The sequence below is a fragment of the Cyanistes caeruleus genome, chromosome 3 (assembly GCF_971803275.1).
Source record: "Cyanistes caeruleus chromosome 3, bCyaCae1.hap1.1, whole genome shotgun sequence".
In the NCBI taxonomy this organism is placed as follows: Eukaryota; Metazoa; Chordata; class Aves; order Passeriformes; family Paridae; genus Cyanistes; species Cyanistes caeruleus.
Genome location: NC_141703.1, coordinates 10,425,123 through 10,450,983, shown reverse-complemented (window position 1 = coordinate 10,450,983; position 25,861 = coordinate 10,425,123). Strand labels below are relative to the sequence as shown.

Here is a 25,861-nt window from a genome sequence, read left to right as displayed (position 1 = left end):
TCATCTGCTACTGTGTGGTCTTAGAAATATTATCACAAAATATTATTTCTCTCACAATGAATCAGTTCTTCATGGATAATAAATGTTTTTCCTTCGACCTTATCAAGAAAATCAACAGCTAAATTAAAGTTATTCAGAAAAAGTTGACAATTGTACTGTAATCCAAAACATTAATCTAATTTTTATTATGAACTTATTAACTATTTCTTTATTATTTACTCTTGCTACTATAAAAATTGCTAGTTGTCTGTGAATTTCACAAAGCCATCAATGTATGTTTATTATCATTATTATGGATTTGCAGTCTTTTCTGATGTAACATTGGCATATCACATTTTACTTTTTTTCAGAATTGTCAAGAAGAACTTTCTAATGATATCTGATATCAACTTCCCCATATTCTCTCACCACATTTAATTTTTAGTGAATTTGAGATTTGCTAGATGTGCATTAATATAGTTTGTAATGTTAGCCCTGGAAGATGATTATTTAACAAGACATGAAAAGGCAAAAATTAGTTGTCTGGCATTAATATGACAGGTCTATTAGAATTTTAATTCATCACAAGAAACAGATTTAAAAATATTCAGGATCTACAATATCTGTAAAATTTTAGTATTTTGCTTTTGAATTATATTCATTTAAGTATTTCTGTCTTGTATGTCTTTTTTTTCCTTTTTTTTTTTTTTTTATAATTTTTATCTGCAATTCCTAAAGAAATATTTTAAATTAACATCTATTTTGGAAAATATTGCACTTCATTGCTTCATTGATTTCTGGCAGTTTCAGTGCTCCCTTAATTTTAGGAAGCAACTGTTTACACAAGCAAGACTTAGGCATAAATATCCTGGGAAGATAATATTCTGAAAAGACAAACAAGATCTTTTACAAGTGTCATGCTGATAAAATAAAAAGTTATATAGGACAGTAATTTTAAAGTCTCTCTTGTATTGTGGTTTTTTTTTTCCAAAAATTATATGTTCTCATTTGAGGTATATAGGGACCTGATGTTAGTGTCAGTTCCTAAAAAAATCATGATTAATACAAAACAAACCCCAGTATATAAGACTGCAAGACAGAAGGAAGACTATTGTGAAATTCTGGTAATAGGACAGGAAAAACTATGACCTCTGAGTGGCTATTCTTACTGGCACTTAAACTTTACCTTTCAAAATTCAGATTCTATTATCTTAATACAACTGTTTGGAAGATAACATAAAAATTTAGTATCAAGCAAAGGTTGAAGTTATAAATTAAATCATAAATTGCTCCTTAGCTCACAAAAGACAAATCATGTCACTTCTGTTTCCTGGAGTTTGCTTTGCACTCATAAAACTGAAACCAAGGAAACAAATTCCATGTGGTGTAAGATGAATTCACTGCCATTTATCTGTTGGAAGCACAATGAGTTACTATGTCCTGAAATTAATTGGAACAGAATAGAAAGTCACTCCTATCAAAGAACCATGCTTAGATACAGCCTTGACTTAAAAAATCAGTAAGTGAAGATTAGTGGTTCACTGTGTTTGTTAAAGAATAAAAATTTGCACTTGTCCGAGGTTTCTAAAGCCACTGGAAGGGTACTCGAGAGTGATCACAGAATTTTTGCTTTTTTTTTTCCTAGTGAAATCTTGTCTGTTATATTACAGTAAGTACAATATGAACTCTTATTTAAATACAGGAAACATGCTAAAGTAACAGTGTGAAACAATTTTCAAATACTGTAGAAGAACTGCACTTGTAAAGCTATTTGAGTGCTTCCCATTCATAGTGTATTTCTGTCAAACTGATGCAGGCTCTGCTATAAAACAAACTGAAAATCTATTTTGATTTCTAATTAAAAAGAACTCACTCTAGAGTTAATTACAAAGTATCTAGATATGAATCAGGACTTCTTGGAAATCAATTTCTCACAAAAGAATGCAACATGAAGGCTTCTAATGGCTTCTATGAGATTTAGAGAAAGCTCTCTGCTAATAACTACAGGGATAAGAAAAGTTGCTTTGTTCTTCCATGTGTTGTGGTGATAGTTGATTTTTCATTTATTAATATAATAATTTCCATGTTATTCCAAGTCTTTGATTTCATAAAACCAACATTCAGAAATGAACACAGTTCCAGTATATTTGTCCCTGGTACTTTTCAAACTCACATTCACTTAGATATGCTCCCCTGAAAGCAAGACAACTCCAATAATAGTTTCAAAACTGTCCTTTATCATCATCATCAATAGCATATCTCCTAAACACAGCTTTATCCCTGTCTCAAGGGCAGAGTTACACTGACTGATACTTTCATCCCTCACAGGCACGAACTGCTAGAAGTAAAATGCTCAAGGCCATATTGCCTTCCTTCACCTCATCCCTTGGATTTGTGTGCAGTCCAAATGCACCTCACAAAACAGCAGAAGCTATGGGGACCATCTAGAGTTGAAACAAAGCCCCTTAAACAGTTATCAATAAAGCTGACACCAAACCTAAAAGATTTAAAGGAAAAAGAAAGGTGTGCAAATCAGACAGCAGTCAAGCTTGAGTTGCTGTCCATCATACTGAGAGGGCAAGTCCCCCAGGCAGATGCCAGCTGGACAGTAATCATACTTTACAGTTCTCTACGCCTTTATCTGATGACCTCAAAACACTTGACAAACACTAATTCATTTCACCTCACAAGACTTCTGCTGCTGGCTAAATACCACTACAGCCTAAATAAGGAATAATTTGAGTGTCAGTGACGATAGTCCGAGCTTTCAACTAACAGCAAATTGCTGTCCTTGCTGTGCACCAGTGGCAGAAAATGCAGATGAGGAGATGCCAAAGGTTTCTCAGAGTCTGGTCTGCTAAAACAGAAACTGGCTGGGCAAAGCCAGCCTCTGGGGAAAGGAGATTCCAAGGGTTTCTCAGAGCTTGGTGTACTACAGCAGTGAGATTTAGGCAAAGCTAGTCTCTGGGAAAAGCTCAGCACCAAATATCTCCTGGTTTTATAATCTGTGTAAGCAGATTTTCTTCAACCTCTTTTCTAACTTATCCTTCGTATTTGTACATGGCATCACAACTTACAAGGATTTTTCTTACCACACCAATAGTAAGAACAGGATTTAGTATTTGAAAAAAACAAAACCAACAAAACAAAAGGCATAAAAGAAGAATTTGTAAACTTATCAGATTATAAATGTCTCGGTTTCTTACACTTTAAGTGTTGAGACAAGGCAGAGATGTAATGAAAATTACTGACTACGATTTTTTACTATTAATCTCCCTGATTATCATTTTTTTTTAAGCTTTACTTTCTTTTCTTTCCAGAAATTTAAAATCAAAGGCAGTGCCTGCCTGACAGTGGAAATAATGTCTCTAGAAATCTGCAAAGTGACAGCTGTTTACCAACATTTCAAAGAAACAAAGAAAACATAAAAGTTACCAAGGATTGGATTGCAGAACAAGGTCAGTGAAGGCTAAACCCACAGGAAGTATTTATTTTCTTTCAGTAACTGCTTATGTGTTTAGAATTGTATCTCATTCTATCAATAATGCAATCATTATCTGCACATTAAGTTAATTTTTTGTATAATAATGACAAAGTTTTCAACAACATTCTCTTAGATAAGTGATATTTCAAAACATATGTGTAGTGCAAAAAGTGATATTCTATCAAATTTCAATCTACTGTCTTTTAAAGTGGCATATCAAATAAAACCTTTAATGTCAAGTTTTCAGCATTGCCTGAAGAGCCAATTTTGTAAAGTTCCTACCAATGGAAAGTTTCAATGAATGGAACTAGTGATATATAGATATAATGATTTTCATTATCAGATTAATGTCATTCATTCTCAGAAGAATTGTCAAGGACTTTTCTGTGGTAATTCAATAAATGCTTGGAAGTATGACTTTTTAATCTAAGGCAAAGTTATTTCTTAACCCTTAAATACTCATGTTGGAAAAAAAGTTATATCTCATAAATCATAGCAATTTATGTATCATTAGCAGTTCAGTGGTTCAATGCAAATGATGGCTGGTCAAAATATTTTCATCTTTTCAGTTTAAAAAAAATGCCTACAAATTAAATTACAATTCTATATAAATGTTCTATGCTTAGTTAAAAGAAAGTATTGTTTGTAACAAAATGAAGCCAAAAACACCCCAATCATCAACAACAGGCCAAATATTAAGGAAAGCCACCAGAAAGAGCAAGTTTTAAAAGTTACTTACGCCTGTCTGTCCCTGTACATCTTGTTAAGTTTCTCCCATTCAAAATTAAGTTGAGTCAGCTTTTCTTGTATATTTGCTGCTTCCTTTGGTGTAACATTTTGCAAAGCCGGTGTCTTCTTGTTGTTAATCATTTCTACATGACCCTGCAGTCTCCCAAGGCTATCCTTAATGCTCTGTAATATCAAGATTTCAAAAAATAAAAACAAAACAATGTTTTTTATAAATAAAAAAACCAAACATTCAGAAGCAAAAGAAATTGGTACACAATGCTAATTAAAATGTAACATTGATAATAAGACTAATTTTACAGTAACCTGGTATAATAACTGAATGTCCATCCTTTCTTTAAAGACTGAATGAAATAGATCTGAGGAAGGCAAAGGTTGGAGAGGAAACAAAGTGCTATTGACTGAAAAGTTCTGCATGTCAATATTTACATTTCCTGACCTTTCATTTCCCTTTACTTCCCAATTCAGAAGCCATTCCTTGGAGCAGTCACCAGGATAAAAGCCTGCTGAGGTACTGAGATGATTTTGTGGTGTGCAATGTGATCACTGTGAGGAGCTGCAGAAGAACTGAGCAAGATGCAGGGAGAAAATCTTTAATAATAGCACAAAAAAAATAATCTGGAAAAACCAAAAATATTGGCCATTAACTTCACTCAGTTGGCAAAAAGCATAAACTTGGTACAAAAATGACACTACAAAATTTCATGTCCCTGGGGCATGGCAGTAAAGAAAAAAAGCATGATCCTTGATGGTTTTTGGTTCAACTTGAAAAAAATGGCTTTCTTTTTTGCTATCTAATCTTCCTAGGATGAGATAAACAAATGTCTCACAATCAGTCTACACAAATGAATAAAAATAAATGTACAGTAGACATTCAGCAAAGGAAATTTCATATAAATACAGTAATAATTTAGAAAAAAAAAATCAAAAATTTATCTTCTTTAATATGAGTTACTCTTAATTTAAACAAATTAATCTTGCATCTCTAAAAATCTCATCACTTTTGTTTCCTCTCATGTAGGTCTTTTTTACATACCCTTCTCTAAGTATTTTCAGATTATTTACTTTCAAACTATTTATTTTTTTTTTTTTTCAGATTAAATATGATATATACAGCCAAGTTGTACTCCTTTCTGAGAAAATGGTTTACTTCTAAAATTATAAAAAAATTATTACAGAACAACAGCTGCTTTCTGGATAAAAATAGACACTGAGAAAATATTTCGAAGGTACATTTCAGTGCATAATAACTGTGTTATCCAAAATTCTTAAGTAACAGGTGTAATTGAAATTTTTTACCATGCCACTGCTGATTTTTTTTGGTTTTGGCTGTTCCTTTTTCCTGGATTTAATCAAATTAAGAGTAATTTTTGATTTGTTCCAATTTACTGAACACTATCAAACCATTTTTAAACTGCATTAAACAATACTAATTTTGATGCTGGTTTTAAAGTGGTGTTCTACTAGTAACTTTCCATGTATAAAATTTAGTTTACTCAAAGCTGCAGAGATGTGTGCAGCTACTAGAAAGAGATTAGTTAGTCCTAGAAAGCCATTTATAAACTGGATAAACTTCTTGGGCAGCTTGAACCAAACTGAAGCACTTCCCAGTCCATGAGTAGGGTGGTCTTCTCTCTCTCCTGCCTTTTTTAACTCATGGAATCTAATACTTGAGAGCTGTGAATGTTGATTTGGCTTTTATCCCTGCAATTCCTGATTTTTCTTAATAAACTTTTATGATATCCATGTAGATTGTACTTATAATTTCTTCTTCATTCAACATTTATGAGTTCTGATTCAACAAACGGGGTTTATTTCTCTAAACAATCACACAGTCCATCTCATGGCTAGACAAGTTCACAATTTTATTGTAATGAATTTGATTTAAAAACAGTTTTTTAGAACCATGGCTATGACAGAGTGTACTTCTGTATTACTAGTAGTGCTAATATGAAGCAGCAGGGAAGTAGGGATAATTATCAAAATCGTTTTCTCCTCCAAATTGCTGGATAAATATTTTAAAAACCCTAACAACTTTATAAAAAATCTGAATAACACTTGAAGTGACAAAATTGGTTGTAATTTTTTAACTAATTGAAGTTATTACACTGCATTTACTATTTTGTAAAATATAAGACTTGAAGTCTTTATATAAATGTGAAGGCAATGCATTGAAATAATTGTGTACAAAACCACCCTGGCAAACAAAAGAAAAAATACTCTGGGTTCCCTGGGTTCCTAGAGCTCTAGAACTATAAGATGCTATTTGTTGGGGGAAAAAAATAAAATTATACATTCCATAATGTCACCCATGTGAATAATAATTTGAATTTTTAGGACTTGAGAAACGTGACTTACATTTAGCACACTAAATAAATATTTATGAGTCAAAAGAGAATGGTAGATGTCATGTCTCTGGAATGAGTCACAATAATGTACATGTTTCCTCTTTGCCAGCAATCTATCATTTGGAGGGAAAGCTGGCTGGGTCTGCATCATTACTCAATAAACCTCATCTGACTTTCCCAAAAAAATGCCTCACACTCAATGATCCGGTCTCAGGTCTACTAAAAACTTTGTTTTACACACTCTTGTCATGGATAATTCAGATATTCAATGTTATTAATCTGAATATAAGAAATATCAGATGATAAAAAAATAAAATGCCTCTAAATATTCCAAGATTATATCCCATGAATATAAAGGTGGCAGCATCTTCACAAAACCTCATCCCAGACTAAAAACTTGCATATTTGAAGAACAGGAGAAAATGTAATTGAAATGTTATAAGCTGCCAGGACACACTTAAGCACCCCAGTGAAGTGGGCTTCTTTTCAGGAGGTCAAAATATCAGCCTCCCAAGAAGGCACTTCTTGTGTTCAACGTGCTTAAGTAGCCAAATGAAGAATAATATATGTGGCTATGTATATTGAAATTGTAGGCTTTTTCAACCAAGTGGATCAATTTTCTAAATATTAAAAATAGCTGAAATACATCTAAGCATTTCAGAATTGGTAAGTGATATATCCCTTGATTTTTAAAATTAGTGGTCTATGGAAAAGGTACAGAATTTCTGTGTCAGATTTTTGCTTTTGTTTAAAGCACAGCTGCTATAGACAGAGCAAGATGATACAGCTGATGTGCTGTAAATGAGTAAAAGAATGTCCACAAGAAAAAAAAGACCAACAAAAAACCATGTATATATACACATATACACATGTATCTCCAACATATTCCCCTTCTACCTTTCAGGTTGAGGAGAATGATCTGCAAGCAGTTATCAACATTGCCTTGGGAGATTTTGTAACATAGTTAACAGAAGAAAACAAAGCCTTAATTTTTTAGGTAAAAAGGATAACAGAAAATCATTAGCAGTTGAAGTGACAGTAGCCTTTAGGGACTGATCCATCTCTCTGCTCTTAAAAGAGAAATCCAAGTGCTAGAGACTCAAGCCCCAGCTCATTTTCAGTACCTGGAATTTGTCTTTATCTGCCAGAGAAAGACACTTCCTGTAAAAATTCAGTTCCTTGGCTATTTGTGTACAAATCTGCCACCAAGCACAATGTTACTGACAGATCTATTTGGAGAGTGCATGTGAGCACACTCAGTTCTAAGGTATGGTTAATTGGGTTTTATTGAACTGCAGCAGAAAAACACTCTGAATTTCACATTACGTGGTGCTTCTTGGTAAGAATCACGTAGTACACACCAAATACATATTCCAATGTGTAAAAATAAAAGTGGCTTCTTTTTCATTCCAAAAATTTGTGGAATTACGATTTATATTTATGTAGCAGATTTGTTACAATATTTCATGCTAGTTGTACTAACATGAAACTCAGTAACAGAACAGTGGTTAGTAATCATGGATGGCTGGAAAAATTCCACAAATTAATTGCAATTTTAAAATCTGTATAGAATTATGAGTTACAATATCTAGTATGGGTATGACTGGCTTCATAAACCATTTTGAAAGGAGATTCTTCCTGCCAGAATATTGGATGTGTGATGTGTACAACGAATTCCTATATTCTGAAATATAACACAGTAGAAAACAGTGCAAAGAAACCCGTTCTATCTGTCAGAAGATGAAGGATTACCAAAGGAAAAAAGAAGAGTAAAGATGAATCAGAGCATTAAAATATCCATATTTAAAAAACAGCACAGAAACCAACCCAATTTTTAATGAACTAAATAAATGCCCTATGGGAAATACAAAAGAAGATGAATTAGAAGCAGAATTGTTAGAGTGATTATGCAAGATAAATATTTATCTTACATATATAAGAAATCTCTTCCTCAGAGCCAGATGGCTTTCCATATTAAAACTATGACATCATTAAAAGTATGATAGCTAAGTGTATAATCATATTCTACAATAAGATGTTCCTGCCAAAATTAAGAATATTAAAAAATAAAAATAAAAAGAGACACTAATATGTGTGGGCCCTATTGCAGGTCTGCTGTGTCATTATATAATGGAAGTAACCTCAGGAAACAAGTTTTGAATTCAAAGTTAATAGAATTAAGTAATGAATAGACACAACTATGTCATGTCTTTGACAGTGATCCTTAAAAATTCTACTATCAACTCTTTCACATATGGTTATAAATTAGATTTAAATTCCAGGCATTTCATTTTGACACACTTTTCCTATGTGTTAGCAAAGAGAAATATGTGTTAGTTTTATTCTCTAGTTAATCAGTGCATTTATTTCAGTGTATACATCTCCCACTAAATAATCTGGAGTTCAAGCAAGTCAAGTAGCTTGCATGAGATAATCATTACACAGGAAAACTTTGCCTTAGTATGAACAATATAATAATATTAAGTAGAATATATGCGAATTTTTACACTGATTTATCTTCAAGGAAACATTTAAAACATCAGTCAGTCGCAAGGAAGGGTAATGAGCTAAAACATGAAGGTATTTTATCCCTAGATTTGTTCATGCAATGGAATCCATTGTAATCACAATCAGTTCTACACAGATAGCTCAAAGATTGTGATCTCCATCAAAATGAACTTTATCAGTAGCACACAGAAAAAATGGTGGTGCTTATAACAACACTTGCTCTGTTTTGAAAGTGTACCAGACCAACTTTACTAATCCATCAACCTCTGAACCACAATTTTCTGTACAATCAACTGGAGTTTCATCTTTGAAATAACTGTAATATTTAAATTGTTTTTAAAATACTGTCAGCACAGTGATAAAGAAAAGCTGAGGTACTCTGTAATACTTGAAAGAGCTTGTAATGGGATGACAAAAACATTGCAATGCTCACTTTATGAGACAAAGTGACAAGACTTGGTTTCTCTATATGACTTTTCCACTTACTACAGCTTAAAATGAAGAGAAAAATATTCCTATGACCTGGTTTCAGCAGATACACTAAATGTGTTCATTAAAGTATTACAGTTTAGTAAATGTTAAAAGCTACCAGATTTTTGCTGCAAAACCTCATATTTTACTATTTCACATGACTTTGATACAAAAAGTCAGTTCTATGACAATTGATATTAGCAATTTTTAATTTGCATTCAATATTTATCCTATTTGATAATGAGTAATCATGTTTAAGTCTTACTAAACATATTTACTCTGGAGAAAATGTTCAAAGCTGTTACCACTGATTCTTGCAAATAAACTTGTTTTTCCTTTTACAGATTAATTAAAATGGATTCTTTCTGAATGGGAGTGAAAAAGAAATCAAAAGCTCAGTTTTAAAACACAGAACTATTCATGACAGTTCTATAATTTGATTCATGCAAATCTGTCAGAGAAAAAAAATCAACGACAATTTAATTTCAAACCTTTCCCAACCAACTGCTGAACAATTTATGCACTACTTTCCTATTTTTACTGCAGGATAATGACAATGATGGATGCTTTCCTTTGGAAATAAATATTCATTAAGCAGGCTCAGATCAAACCTATACCCTTCCAAAAGCCCACAAATGTGCAAGACCCATTTGCCTCTTCTAAGAGATTTATTTTGTAGGAAGATGGAACTGTGCCCACAAATGCATCTCATAACAATTTAGAAGTTCAGTTAAATTAAACCTATGGTAGTACTTACTTGTAACCTCAGTAATCAATATTAGTAAAGTTGGTGTCAACTCCAATAATACCAAATATATGTGAGTGAACATCAGATTACTTATGGATATAAATCAGATAAAGCTAGCCCAAATGTATAGTGTTAAGAACTAAAAGGAAGTAATTTCCCAGTAAATTCCTGAGGTAGACCACTGTTTCTCCATCCAATCTATTGTGAGCAGAGGTTCATCAACGAGGATCGTGTAGATGCTCATTAGCCATGATTTACATAGTACATGACTATTTTTTCATTGTTTTGTTTGTTTCTTGTGCAGAAGAGATTGTTTAAAATGAAGAATGACAATTAGGTTGGCATGTTTTGTGCTCCAATACTCAGACTAACTTTAATTTACCGGTACTAAATCAGAAGTGATAAAAGAAACAGTCTGTTGGTATTTGACAACTGTTGATTGACATCCTATTGCCAGTTCTGTGCTTCCTTTGATCCAACACTGTTATGCTTCACTACCCAGCTCTAGTGCCTCACTAGGAAACTGAAAACATCCTAATTTTCACAAGCTGATAAGATTATTTCTGTGTGTGCACCTGTGTGGGTATAGAAATGCCAAAGATATATAATATCTATGAATGCATAAGAATTATAAACAGATGTGATTTTACAGAAGCTAATAGAATCATATGGATATTGTTACATATCCTCTGATGTGGAAGGAGATAAATTGGCTCCCACAGAGGAAAATTCAGAGCATATAGCCAGAGCCACTGCCATGATTCTCCCTTTAAGCTTCTTTCTTATAGCTGACTGTAGGCAACTTTCAGGCTCTTGAGGCTAATATTTACTTTTATTTAAAACTATTCCTTTTCCTAAATAATCACAGAAAAATGGAAATAAAGTCTTCTCTTCATGCTGGATGACAATTTGGAATTGCTGTAATTATATACAGCACTTGAGTGCAATTTTTTACAAGGCTTTCCTCACACAAACATTATTCTGCAAAAGCTGATAACTCACTCATCTACTTAGGCTTACAACTTTAATCTTATTCTCTTCTTATGTCAATTCTGTGTTGGAAAAATTCCACCAATTTCAAAGGATTTCAATGTTGCAAGCATTGAACAAACAAGGCAATAACATTTCCAGCACTGAAGAAACTACACAGTAATATTTAAAGTCATACTAACAACACTGAACTTGCTATTTCTTAACTACATTATCTAATTATTGGATAATATTCTCTGTTTAGCTAATTAAACAGAAATAACTACATGGAATACAGACCCAATAAGATCTCAAGGTTTTTTTGTCTAACATGGTATGCAACATGTATGTTTTTGTTCCAGTTTCAGTAGGAATAATTTTAGAAACCATACAGTAAAATAAAACAGCTAAGTTTGGGTGTGGACAGGGTTTCTTAGTAATTACTTATAGTTACCAATCACAGAATCACAAAATCACTTGACCACTAGGAGATGAGCTCAGCTGGTCAGAGCATGGTCTTGTAACACCAAGATTGTGGGTTCAGTCCCTACATGGGCCGTTTCCTTAAAAATTTGACTTCAATGACCCTTGTGGGTCCCTTTCAACTCAGAATATTCTGTGATTTAAATTGGAAAAGATCTAAATCGAGTTCAGCCATTAACCCAGCACTTCCAAGTTCACCACTGAACCATGTCCCAAGTGGTACTTCTACATATCTCCTAAACACCTCTAGGAATGGTAACTCAGCCACTTCCCTGGGCAGCCTGTTCCAGTGCTTAAAAACCATTTCAGAGAATATTTTTTTTTTCCATTACCCACACAGAAACAAACATTTAACCACAAATTCTATCTTTAAATATACTGTGCCTCTCCATCCTTTCTCTCCCATTCAAGGACTTAATATGCAGACACCCTAATGATCTTGTCCTCCAAACACACGTTAAACAGGTAAAATAAATGAATGCTTCAGTGTTTTTCACATTTTCCCAAATGTGCCCTGCAATAAAAACATCCATTATATGCACAGATCACAGAGATGGGCTTAGAACTTGTGAAACAGATGTCTCAGAATGAGCACAGGCTGCCAACATACAGAAGCCCCAAAATGATGCAATCTAATCATTGCTAAGAAGATCTTTCTATCTTACCTTGAGACACTCTTCTTGTTTGAAGAGATCCTCACAGTCCTTAGCCTGCAGAACAGGAGAATTAAGGCGCTCTTCCACTTCAGACAAGGCTTGCAGGAGGTGAAGGATCTCTGCCAGGTATGTAGAAGGCACATGAGTGGTTTCCATAGTCCTAGTTTCAGTCATCACAAAAGTTGTATCTTCACGAACTGTTTGCTAGTATAGATATACAACAGAATGCTTCCTTTAGTTTCTTAACACCAGACAAAATTACAACAATGCAATTTCCAGTTCACAACCCAGAAAGAAAGAAAATCAAAAGTAACTTCCAAGGACAAATGCAGGAAATGTCTGAGGTTTCTGACACAAATCACTCATATTGCTTGTGTGTTTGAAACAGTGGGTGCTGAAATTAATCCATGCAAGAGTGTGACTCTCTACTCTCTCTTCTACTCCCCAAAGAAATGCAGAGAGGAAGTGCAAGAGTATGCTGAGATTATGGTGTTACTGAGATTTTAGTGCTGGCCCTTTCATTTTAAATCATCATACCTCTTGAAAAATCTGTCCTTCATTAAGAAATTCTATGCACGCCAAGTCTAAAATAACAATATCTTCAAGGTGTCAAGTAAAATAATTATTAAATTACTAAATTACTAATTACAAAAAATAATTGTATAATAGACACAATTCTTTAAATAAAATGCGATATATAACAAATATGCCAACACTATACTGCCAATTATACTAAAAACTTCTTTAGCAAGAAAAATTTGCAATTTTCTGATTTGAAGGGTCTTTAATGCATTCTTATTTCTAAAAGAAAACTCAGCAACATACCTCTTCATCAAGTCAGGATTTTTTATTTTTTATTTTTTTTTTAATTATGGAAAACTATGAAATAGACACCCTATTCTGGAAGCACATGCATACACCAAATGTGAAGATATCACAGAATGTTTTGTTTCCAATAGAAAGCTTAGTTTATTGAAGGCATTTGAAAGCATACTGACATATAAGGTAACAAAAAAGTGTCTGTTTATATAAATTCTCTGTATTTCCCGTTTGACTTGTTAATGAATCATAGATAAAAATGTAATACCAAAAGTGTGCTTTGGAGAAGGGAGATCTCTGATTGCTTCTTTTTACTAAAATCCAAATACTGTCACCTGCATGTCCATTCAAAAAGGGAAAGTTTAAGATGTCAATTATTTGTGGTTTCACAAGTATAATTCCATAATCCATAAACATATTTGTTTGTGGATTTCTAGTGTGGGACCAAGATCCTTTGTGCTTGTTGCCTGTCTTCTCAAAATATAAACTTTAATTATTGTTGACCTTTAGAAGTTGTACAAATAATTGTTGGTAAATATTCAAAAATTCTATTATTTAAATTTGGAGCCATTTATGAGAAAGAAAATTGATCAATGGTCCTGAAGAAAACAATATCATTATTTAACTACTGATTATGCAAAAGAAAACAAATATAATCACACACTACCTCAGCAAGGTGTCTCATTTTAATTCAGGACATATTTCTCTCTTCAGTTACCGAGCTGAGTCATCTGGTTCTTCAATTTTCTTTAGAGTCTTAAAATATGCATATACACACTCTAAAAGATGTATGCATATCACATATAAAGCCCATAAAGTTATCTGTAGACTTGTGTTATTCTGTTGCATTTCTTATGCAAATTTAATTGCTTTGCTTACACTTTTCTTTCTAAATGACTTTCTCAGTACATCTGCTAACACTGAAACCTCTCTAATTACCATATCATTGCTATAATTTTTATTATTTAAAATAAATTGCTTTAAAAAATGGTGCTTGCCCCCCATATGTTTCATGAATCAAAGGCTCTGCAAAAATATCAGTTTACTCCTGCGAACCTAAAGAAAAATCTGTCCCATTTCATTGGAAATGGGAGAGTCTCAACAGGCCACTGCTGCATGCAGCAACATGTATTTTAATTCCTCAAGACTACACAGTGACACTTCTGCATGTAGCAATGAACTTCAGACCCACCTAAGGAACATTTAAACTATATTTGTATTTTTTTTTTTTTTGACTCAGAGGACAGAATTTTTCTACTCACAGTAATGAAAGAGCACACTAGGTGTTCAAGGGTTTCCACTCAAAAAGAAGCCACATGAATATGTAAAGCAGCATACAAAATATGATTAGTTTCTAGAGTTGTATGAGAATAGGCTGTTCTTTGTAACCCAAATTTAGACCAATAAATATATATACACACACATATATTCACATGCATGTATTTAGATAAAATAAAAACTGTGTCTTATCATTCTAAATTATTCCTGAAACTACAAAAAAGTCAGCAGAAATCGGATGTGCAAACACTCCATAGATATCACACTTAATAATTTATAGTGGCAAAATCAGGTACCTTTCAATAACTGTTATGAAGAAAAACGGGATGAATGCAACAATATATTCACACACTTCCCTTACAGAAAACTTTAAATATTTCTCATAGATGGATGATTACTTATATATTTCTACTGTTTATATTGTTAGCTAAACTGTAAAACACTAAACTCAAAAATAAATAAATAAACAAAAAGATAGATATATAGAAATAGACACATACCAGAACCTGTCCTCCTAGTTAGGTACATTGTTTTTAAAATGTCACAGTCAAAATAAATTAGTTTCTGAATACTTTTTTTTAAAAAAGAGTTGAAATTTTTACACTACTTTAGAACTCAAGGATTAGGCATCTTTGTCTATATTGGGGTTTCCAACAGGCCACAGGTGTTTATTTCCTGCTATCTTTCCTGCATGGAAAGCACCATGACAGAGCCCACAGCAGAAGCTGTCATCTTGCGCCAAGGAATGGAGGGTAGGCATGTCCAGAGCTGACAATTTTAACCAGCAAAGAGAAGCATTTTTAGCTGGTCCCAATGTTCCCTGGAACTTCCTTATGACAGACAATAAAACAAGCAGAGTCCTTCCTTATACCCTGGACAAGCAACTTACTAGGAATGCAAAGCTGAAACTGAATCACATCCTAACACCAGTGAGAAAACAACTTAGGAAAGGAGAACACAGGAGCTGGGAACAACTACTGTTAAAATAATATTAATTCAGTAGAGATATATGTAATTGTTAATGCCAAAATGGCTCATCAGAATCATGGTAGGTTAAGATTTTATAAGGATTAAAAATCAATAGAAAAGTGGCAATTAAAGATTTAGATAACCATTTAAGAATAGCTTTGGATAAGTTGAATCTGATAAAATGGCAGAATGCATTAGAGTAACTTAAAAATACTTAATTTATTATTTAAGAAAATATATAGTACAACATATATATATAAAATACAAATAAACTGTTAAGTGATTGGTAAATGCTGGGGTAAGTGGACATTTTCTATATTACTAATTTTAATTACTAATTTTAATTACTAATTACTGTATTTCTGTAAAATACAATTTTAGTGATAATATTTTTTTCCTTGATTGTTAGTGATATAATGATGTGCAAATTATTTTTTCTCTTTGAAAAAACAACTTATCTTGTGTAAGATTTAATATTCTATGCATTTCTTGTTATCAAGCATTATCATGTCTTGAATAGTAAACTGAATTTTTTTCCCATCGTTACATAATTTTAATTAAGATACACAACCCTTCCATACACGACTCCACCTAAACTGATTTTATTGACAGCTACCATGCCCTACCAGGTGCAACAAAACTGTAAGAAATAAATTCATAACCTGTCCCTTACAGAGAAGGCCAATAAGGAAAACCAAAACAAACCAACCAAACAAAATGACAACCAAAAACTCAGCAAAAAAGTACTGGAATAATGCAGATTTTGCTGAGAAATTCACATACCTTCTCCACAGAAATACTTGTGATCATTACTACCAACATCAACACAGTGGTGGCATAAGAGCTAACTAGTCTTGGAGGATGTTGCTAATTTCCATTTAACAGTGGGAAATTTGTTGTTAAAGCTCCTTTCACCAACCTCATTGTATTAATTTCCTTTCCTCTTTTTGCAGAGGGAATAATCCTAACACCATTTTTGCTGTCAAAGAGTTTGCACCCAGAAAGCCTCCAACTTTCTTGTGTCAGATTTTAAAAACTGTTTGGATAGGGCTCCAAACCTTTGTGTCTGTGCTTTTGATTTAATGACTTCACACAAACATGGGAGGAGTAAAGCTGCAAAACACTCCCATTCACTTTGCTATGCTGAGGTATATGCTGCTCAGCACCGCTCCTGGCAGCATCCTGATGGGAGGTTCAAGGAAAACAAACAAATGTGCCTATTCCTGAAGTGAAATAACACCTGAGAAAGTATTCCTTGCAAGCAGCTGTATAGAAGTGTAAAAAATCTGTGACCTCTGCAGAACAAATGTGGTGTGCTACACATATGAAAAAAAATGGATCAGTCAACACACACCTTCTGGACAAAGGTACTGATACCTGACAGAGTCCAAAAAACTTGTGAATCACATGGTGTCTTGGAGCCCATGTTCACCATCAATATATCAAATAAACAATTAGACACACAAAAGTATGATAAAATGCTATCAGAGGTCAATAACCACTTCAAAGTACATATTTATAAAAAAGCTTTTATTCACTCAATCCTTTGCCAACTGTGAGTGAGTGGTGAGATGAGCTAACATTGAGAGAAATTTATTCTGCCTTCAGTGTTGCTAACATATCTTACCTGCTGGTGTGCATATAAGTAGAAAAATTAAAATGATACTGATTATATAGAATTTTCACTATGAGACTGGCATAGTCAATCACAAACCAGTGATACATTACAAAAAGAAGCATCTCTTTCAGTTATGGAGAGATGTAAATCCTAGATGCAGGATTAAAAATTTATAAACTCCTTATGTAATTCTATGAAGACACGACCTTAAAAGTCACTTGGAAACAATAAAATATCTTTAAAATATTGAGAAAAAATAATATTTTTAAGTAAAGTAAATATTGCCTCATGTATGAAGGTTTTGGTTTTTTTTCCTACTCATGTAGCAGAGTGGTTGCAGTCCACAAAATCCTGCACATTGCAACACTTAAACCATATAGTTTAATGCTTGTATCTGTTTTCATCAGTTACTTATATAAAAAAAGAGACTTTAAAAATATACATGACTATTTTCAGCACTGTTCTTGGACAGAGAGTGCTTTATGCCTTCACAACACTTCTCTCCTAAGGCATACCTTACCCGAGAAATGCTGCTTTAACAGTTTTTCTTCTGTGATAAAATGACTACTTGATCTATACATAAAATTAAATAAAGCCAGCCAAAAATGAAGCTATTCCTAACAATGACATTAATTAGAAATCATTTCAGTAAATTTTAGATTCTAGGACTAGCAATTGAAAATTGCAGGCTTTGATTTTGAGAACTATCCATCAACAGGCATCAACCAGTCTGAACTTAATTCCATTTATATTGTCTTATTTGTTCCTTTCTTAACTTGACTGAAATGCAAAAGTTTTCTGCAGAAGAAAATGTCTGTTTCCTGTATGTATAGGCTTCAATTATGGGATATCTCCCATTACCTCAGACAGTTCTGCCACATCTGATGAGTGAATTGTTTTCCTATTTAGATGTGGTGGGGGCGTGGGAAGAGGAGAAGAAAGATACAGACAAAAGCTATAGCAATTAATTTAAAACAGTAAATCCAGACTATTCATAGTTGTAACTTTGTTGTGGGTTTTTTTGGTTATGGGGGTTTTTGGTGCATTTTTATTGTGTTTTTTTTTGTTTGTTTGTTTGTTTTTATCTGGGGTTATTGTTTTAATGTATAGTTTAAAAACTATGACAAAGCATTTTGATACTTCCTTTGTGCTCCTCACACCCTCATGCCTTTGGAGCCCTCCAAGACGTCAAATACACTTGGTCAAGAAGTAAAATGAACAGCTTTGGCAACCCCTTTCTCACTTGTTCACAAGCTGAACAATGCTTTTGTTTTATTCTGGCTAAGATAACTAATGTTTCTAAATAGGAACTCTCCTCAAACTGAAGTAAAGCTACACATTGAACCTAAAAGCAGCTTATCTGAAAACTTACTCAGCCCTCTTTACCAAATACCTGCTAACTTGCACAGAAATAAGGGACTAAGATGATTCAGATTCCAGCAGTTCTGCTGTTAATTTTTAACCTGATAACTTCCACTGGTATCTACTTTATAAGCAAAGAAAAAAAAGAAATTTATTTCAGCTATGATGAGACTGGGGCAGAAGACTCTCACACAACTCAGTATATGTGATACAAGTAATTTTTTTCATGAAAGAAAAGAATTAAAAATAGAGTAAATGTGTATCTTATACCACATCTGCAATATTACCATGTCATGAAGAAAAACAAAATAGATTAACATTATGGCATTATTGACTAATTGGAACTAATGAGATATAGAAAATATCTCTTGTTCTAAATAAATTATGTATATATCCTAATTATTGCTGATAATGATGGCATATCTCAATCTTAATAATTGCAGTAGAGCAAAACTGACAAAGAAATCTGTCTGCCACGTATTTTTTATTTGCAACATTAAAAAAGGAATTATTGAAGCCATTAAATAGTCTATATCATAAGTATTTACCAAACACTGATCAGATCATGTACAGCCAGTAGGATTTTGGAAGGAGACAGTCCCAATGAGCCAAGAGAGATAGCCATTATCAGTATTAGAAATCACAAAATAAGCAAATGCTTACAATACATTTTGGAATGAGAAAAATCAGAACACTGCAAAATCTATGTCCTAGACTTACTCTCAACAAGTATTTTAAATTATTGCTTAGTATTTTATAAGGGTTTAAGAGGAAAATAGCTTTGTAATTGATTTATATGTGTTACCTTCCAGTAGACAAAACATATTTGAAAGTTTTTATATGCTAACTATAGAATACATAAATCCAGAGGAGTTTGCCATTTCTTGGATTGATTTTGTAATTTTTCATACCTAAAACACATACAGATATTATACATGTCGTACTTCAGTAAATATCTACTTGACACTTCAGAAAATTAAACTCTTGTACACAGTCCTATATCCCTGTAGCTATAATGTCCATTTGTGACACGCTCCATTGGTTTTGTTAATCCAGTATCATAAACTCAGCCACACAGCAGGAAATACCCAAAAGAATAGAAGGTATTAATTTTTGTTCCCTCAAAATAGAATTTCAAAATCATGTTTCTTGGACAATGATAAGCTATAGAGGAAACAGTGATGATAGTGGCAGAACTAGTATGACACAATTTGCTGGAAGTCAGCCTGCTTAAGAACAGATTTTGGTCAATGCCAACTTATTTAATGGATGATTTATTAAATCTACAGAAGTGCCACAATCTTAAACAGCATTTCTGCTGCTTGAAGGCATGAAGCTTTAGGGCTGTCTGGAGTATGTATGTGCAACTACTCAGTGATCACCAAGAACCATAAAGTTCAGATAAATTAGAAATGATACCTGAATTGACTAAATAATTTTGGAATTGACTGCTGATTTGTGATGCTAACTTTCCAGATTATTTATGCTAGTTGATAATGCTGATGTAATTTAGAAAATAAGCTAAAAATAACAATAAAGTACATTCGTAATTAATGCTAACAGCTTCAAAGAGCAAAGTCCTAAACCTTAAACTCTTATACCTTCCAGAAATGTTAAAAAGTGTTACCTAATTATTTTCCATCTTTAATCTACATTTATAGAGATACAACCATACATAGTAAGTTTTGTCACTTAGGCAGATTTTGTTACTTCAGGACAAAAAATTGTTTCATTAAATGATATGAACATAACTGCTGTCTATACAGCAGTTCTGAAAGCTAATTAAATACGCCCAAATAGAAAATTGAGCACTCACACTGTACATCTACAAATTTGCTTCCTTCTCTACCTTTGTGTGTATACTCAGCTGCATCCATTAAAAAAAAACAAACCAAAAAACCCAAACAATAAACCCCTCCACCCATGAATGATGTTGACATTCTGAATTGTAGACAAGAGATGAACATCATCTCTTCAAAAAATACTGTCACTTAGGGCCAGAACACTCTGCAGGAGGTATTTTCCTATATTATTTAATGCAATAATATTGCCAAGTAATTTTTGACACCAAAATACACACCATGTAATTTATTACACTAATAAATCATAATATACTATAGCAGAGAAAATAAGATGGTAATTAGCTGCCCTGTTTTCCAAATAACTGGGTAATTATAAAGAAGAAAATAATATAGTGGTATAATGCTCAGTTTAATCTGAAAGCAGAGACCACTGGGTGCTATGTTGTACATGATTTTTTAAACAAAGCCTTGGTCTTGTTTCTATTTTAACTGTTCTGAGAGCAGTGAGAAAAGCCTGTGGCATGGCTAAGACTACATTTGTATAACTATATAATTTAAAGACAAATTTCTAACCCTGCTTTACTCCATGTTGCAGCAAGAGTTTTTCACTCCTATGTGACAAGGTAAACAGATCAAGTTTCACTTTTAAGCTTGACAAAGCAATTTAGATCACTAAAGTTTATAACAGATAATGAAAAATAGCAGAGAAAAATCTTTTTTGTAAAATTCTGTCACAATATGGGATTTTTATACTTAATTCTATAGCTAAAATATAGCTTTGCAGTGATGAGAGTGAATACTGTACAGAATTAACAAGAAATATGAGGGAAGAAAAATATGTTTCAGAAAACTCAAAATAGCACAGTAAACCTGACCACATATAAAAAATGCTATGGATTTTCTTCACTTAAATTATTGCAACACTGCATGCATACATTTTAGACAGAGAAGGTAAAGTGCATTTTAAAATGCATCTATAAAATTAGCTCTTCTTGAGCTATATCAAAGACAATATCCATCTTCAGTGAATACTGTCCCATCTTTCCCATAACCTTATCTTAAATCAGACAGAAAATTAAAGGAATTTAAATACACTTAATTTGGAATACATTTTCTAACAGGAATTTCCAGGTTGATGGACGCTGGAAAATAGGTGTAAACATTCACCTGTGATTCTCTTCCCAAGGTTCCTCATTCATCCTCATGCTTTTTGCAGACCACAGACAAAAAAAGTCCAGTCTTTAGCTATGCTGTGTAAAGATATTTGTTCAAAAAAGGAGCCTCTGCCAATGTCAGAAAAGTTAAATGGTGTCACAGAATCACCTCTGTCCTGTTCTTAAGGGACCCAAAGTGCACAGGTGAATTGGATACTCATCCATCACTGCACAGTTCCTCTGTCCAGCAGGTGTTCTCCTGCTTTTTCTAACATCCTTCCTCTCATTTCTCTCTCTCTCCACTCATTCTAGAACAAATGGAGAATTAGTTTGCCCCTTCTTCTTGGCAATCATTACTTGCTTATTTAACCCAAGAAATGTTTAAGCAAGGGTAAGAGAAGAAAACCACTTCATTCCAATGCCAGTGTTTGTGAAAACAGTGGAAAACAACTGGAAATTGGTAACACATTGCCATTGAAGTGTCCATGCTATTTTGATGCAGACAGATAATCAGGACACCAAGTTCTCCATTTATCTAATGGTGATATATTTATTTAAATTAGTTTGACTTATATTTTTTAAAAAAAAATCTTGATATATAAACATTTTAATGATAATAAAAAGATTTATATTTTATTAAAAATTTAAAATTTTATTAAACTAACTAAATAGAGCTCCACAGGGAAATATTAAATGAAAACTCCAAGATGCTCTTAAAGACTGAAAATAAACAAAGTCTTGAATTTCAAATGTAAATTTTATCAGTCCTTAATCTGGTCCAAGAAGTTGATCATATATTTGCTCACCTGAAGTGATTATCCAGTTAGGAGACAGGCATTTTGAATTTCTGAATGCTTTAAAGGGTCTTAAAGAGAATAATGTCTTTCATTTGGAAAAATGAAGTAAATACTAGGGGTGGTGGTTATTTTTTCATGTTGCAGGTAACTATCAAACTTTTCAGACTAAATCACTTACCTTATAAAAAAAATACAAGCTTTGTATAATTACATTCCTTAGTCATTCTTGGTCTAATTGTTATGAAAAAGACAGTTTCTTCTGTTGTTTATCACTTGATCAATTCTGTATGCCCAAAATCCAGGCCTAAATATTTCAGTAGTAAAATGATCATAAATTTCAACAGAATGTTTGTTGTGAGTGTCACCAATAAAATTACTGAAATTGATAAGCTTATTTTTTTTGCTTGTATATACAATTGTAGATACATAATTTTGAGATTGCAAGAGGTTCTCTTGTCCTAAAGATACTCTGTCTTACTATTTCCAGCATGTACAGCTCAGGCAACAGAGGAAGTTGAAAGACCACCATATATAATTGTAGAAAGAATGTTGAGCATCTTGATAAATTATTGTAATAGGACAAATATGAGATGAGAATTTATAGTGTAGGCTCTGCACCTGTGTTCATCTAGAAAATGTTTTCTAATGATAAAGGCCTTCAGCCCTCTACACCCAGAGTAATTTCAGTCAGCTCAGGAAAATCTAAGCTGAGCCATGATACAAACATGCTCATAGACTGTTGAAATGAAAACACTGGGGGAAAAAAAATCTAGAAAACAGACATTAGGGTAGTTTAATTAAACTCAATATATTGGTAACTGATTTTGATCCTTACTTGAATTAATTGATCCAAATCAATTAATTCTTTTCTCTGCAATGGACAACTATTTTCAACACCCTGGTTGGTGGTTAAACTGTTTCAGAAAAACAGTATAACTGAAGATTCATGTCTGTATTCATAGTCTGTAGCAGGAGGAACTGACAACTTTTCTGAAAATACTGTGTGACTGCCAAGGCTTAATGATAACAGATTCTTCAGAGGTGCTTTAGAAATAATTGTCCCTTAACCTCTCTAATGTTATTTTTTACCTTTTTTTTTTTTTTAAATACATGCAATTTTAATATTCAAAAATTGCACACTGTTTTAGGATTAAACTTGAAAGGTTTGTTTTTTTGAAGAGTATCTTAAAAATATCATGAATTTCAATGAGATTTAGTGGTTAATCATTATTTTAAAACATTAGAGTGAAATATTCACTCCTTTTTATAAGTTATTCAGATTTCACCACTGGTGTTACTACCAACTAATTTTCTGCCCACTGTTTATTCTGCTACATATGAATAAAGTCAACAATCTGTGAGAGAAGAAACTTGTAAGACAACAAGAACGCCACATTTTTTTTTTCCGCTGAATGTAATTTTAGCTTGTGTGCAGTTGCATTTATGTATTTGTGTACCATGTTTAATCTGTAATTGGAATAAACCCACCTTTTTCCTTATAGAAAAATCATATGTTACTTGCTGACAATTTTCACAAAGAGGACCACTATACCAAACTGATTAATATCTCAAAAATGTTACTAAGCAGAACACACATGTTTGAGGTGATATAAATATAATATACTCAATTCTCAAAAGTGGTGTCAGTAAAATCCTTTTTCTAAATGTACACCAATATATATTTGTCAATTAGTTGCTGGACATTTACTGCTATGTATTTGTGAGACAATGAGGATTTAACAAGGATCTACCATTCTAGAAAGAATAAATCCTTCTAAAATCACAGCTCCTATATCCTTGTGACAGCTCTGCCCAACAAATACTGGGGAAAAGTAAAATCCAGGGGAGCATGATAATTCTAATTTCACACTTGATATCAGAAATATATTAGCTCCAACAAAGGTAAGAAATGCAAATCTGCCATTAAGCAACATAATTAAAGGTTTCCTTCAGTGCAGTCTTGCTATGTTTATTCAATGAAGCGTAATGAATTGCAAGATACACAGTAAAACTAAACCCTCGCTGATTTATAATAACAACTTTCAGTTGTTAAATAACCATTATGGAATACATCATAAATTATAAATAAAAAATAAAGCAGTTTTCTATTTCTTTTTCTTTAAAGAAAAAAATCAATTTTGTATTTTTATTGTATGGCTTTATTCAGCTGTTGGTTAACATAGAAAATCTCTGTGGAAGTTATTTTTGATGGTATATGCATGTGTTCAAGTGAATAGTTTGAATTTTCATTTTTCTTTTGTAAAGTCTTGCACAAACAATTAATGCATCCTCACAACATCCCTGTGAGGTAGGTACTTAAAATGTTTAAGAAAAAGGAAAAAAAACCCTTTAGAAATTTACTCTATTTTACTAATTCAGCAAAGTCAAAACAGTAACAATAACAAGGCCATTGCACTTCTCTGACTTATGATTTGGGACATGAAAATATACTGCCTCTCTCATCTCTCATTAGCTTCTGTATAAATTCTGAAATATTTCATATTAATATCACCTTAGTCATTGTCAACAGAGCAAGGTATTTTTAAATTTCACTGAATGACTTTATTACCTAGGTAAAGAATAAGAAGTAGCCTTCCTGCATAAAATATTAGAGAATATTAAAAAAAATAACCTTTCAAGGTCATAAATGTAGTATATAATTATATATTTTAAGAATAAAAAACATATGTAGTAGTTACATGAATTTAAAAAGTTGTTGAGTGTATTCATCTGAACAATTCAAAAATATGATGATGCATCTACCTTGCATATGTGAAAGAAAAATATGCTAAAATAAAGTTTATTGATTTGCTAGTAAAATTTTATAATGGATGTATTCATCCCCTGTCATGGTAGGTGGTGGGTGACATAAAAAGCACAGTGACAGCAGAATATTTTTATATAAATTGCATGCACAATCTGATTTCTTACTTGATTATCAAAGGAACAAATAAATTCGTTAAAAAAAGCCAACTCATTTACAAGACAAAGTGATTCTCGCTCTAGCTCCATGTCAATATAAACAATTTGCAACTGATTACATCCATCAAGTTTAATATAAACCATAGTAATCTGAATTGTGTAATCAGATGGAACAGGATTTAATAACATACAAACCAACGTTAATGTTTCTCTGATTGCTTCCATTAACTGCATAACTATCCAAAGTATTAGTTTTACATATACATTATGTAACTTAGTATTAGAAAAGTTAAAAATACACAATATGTTACATTATATAGAGGATTATATTTATCAAAAGTTTATACATATTTCTGATTTTTGGAAATATATTTTCCTTTTTTAAAACATAGTTTACCATGTATCAATAAAAAAAAATAACACTTCACATATTTAAATTTTCATTATCCTATCAGTATGTTCCCTCTGCAATCTAGGTGCATTTAAAAATAAATAAAAGTATATTTGGATGAAACACCCTTTTACCACCAGCACTTTAAGATTACAGAGAGTACATAAAGCAACAACTCCCTTAAAAACAAATCTTTTCTTCATATAAAATCAAAAACCCAGAAGACAATGAGCAGAGTAGTAGGAATGGCAAGAAAAAAACTCATGTAAGTGCAGAAGCAAACTCTGATAGTCTTCTAAATGGGTAACACTCAATACATGGTTTTTTTCATAAATCTGGAATACTGACAGTTTATT

The 25,861-nt window shown here is 32.5% G+C and overlaps 1 protein-coding gene across 22 annotated transcripts in view; it reads right to left on the bottom strand.

Annotated features, from left to right (window-relative positions):
* DMD (dystrophin) overlaps window positions 1–25,861 on the bottom strand; it is a 1,136,032-nt gene that overhangs the window by 555,245 nt on the left and 554,926 nt on the right. For all 22 annotated transcript variants that reach the window (XM_086879790.1, XM_086879801.1, XM_086879781.1 and 19 more), the window contains 2 exons: window positions 12,403–12,597; window positions 4,203–4,375 (listed from right to left, as the gene is read on the bottom strand). In XM_086879790.1, coding sequence (XP_086735916.1) covers window positions 4,203–4,375; window positions 12,403–12,597 — 368 coding nt within the window. The remainder of the gene's footprint in view (window positions 1–4,202; window positions 4,376–12,402; window positions 12,598–25,861) is intronic.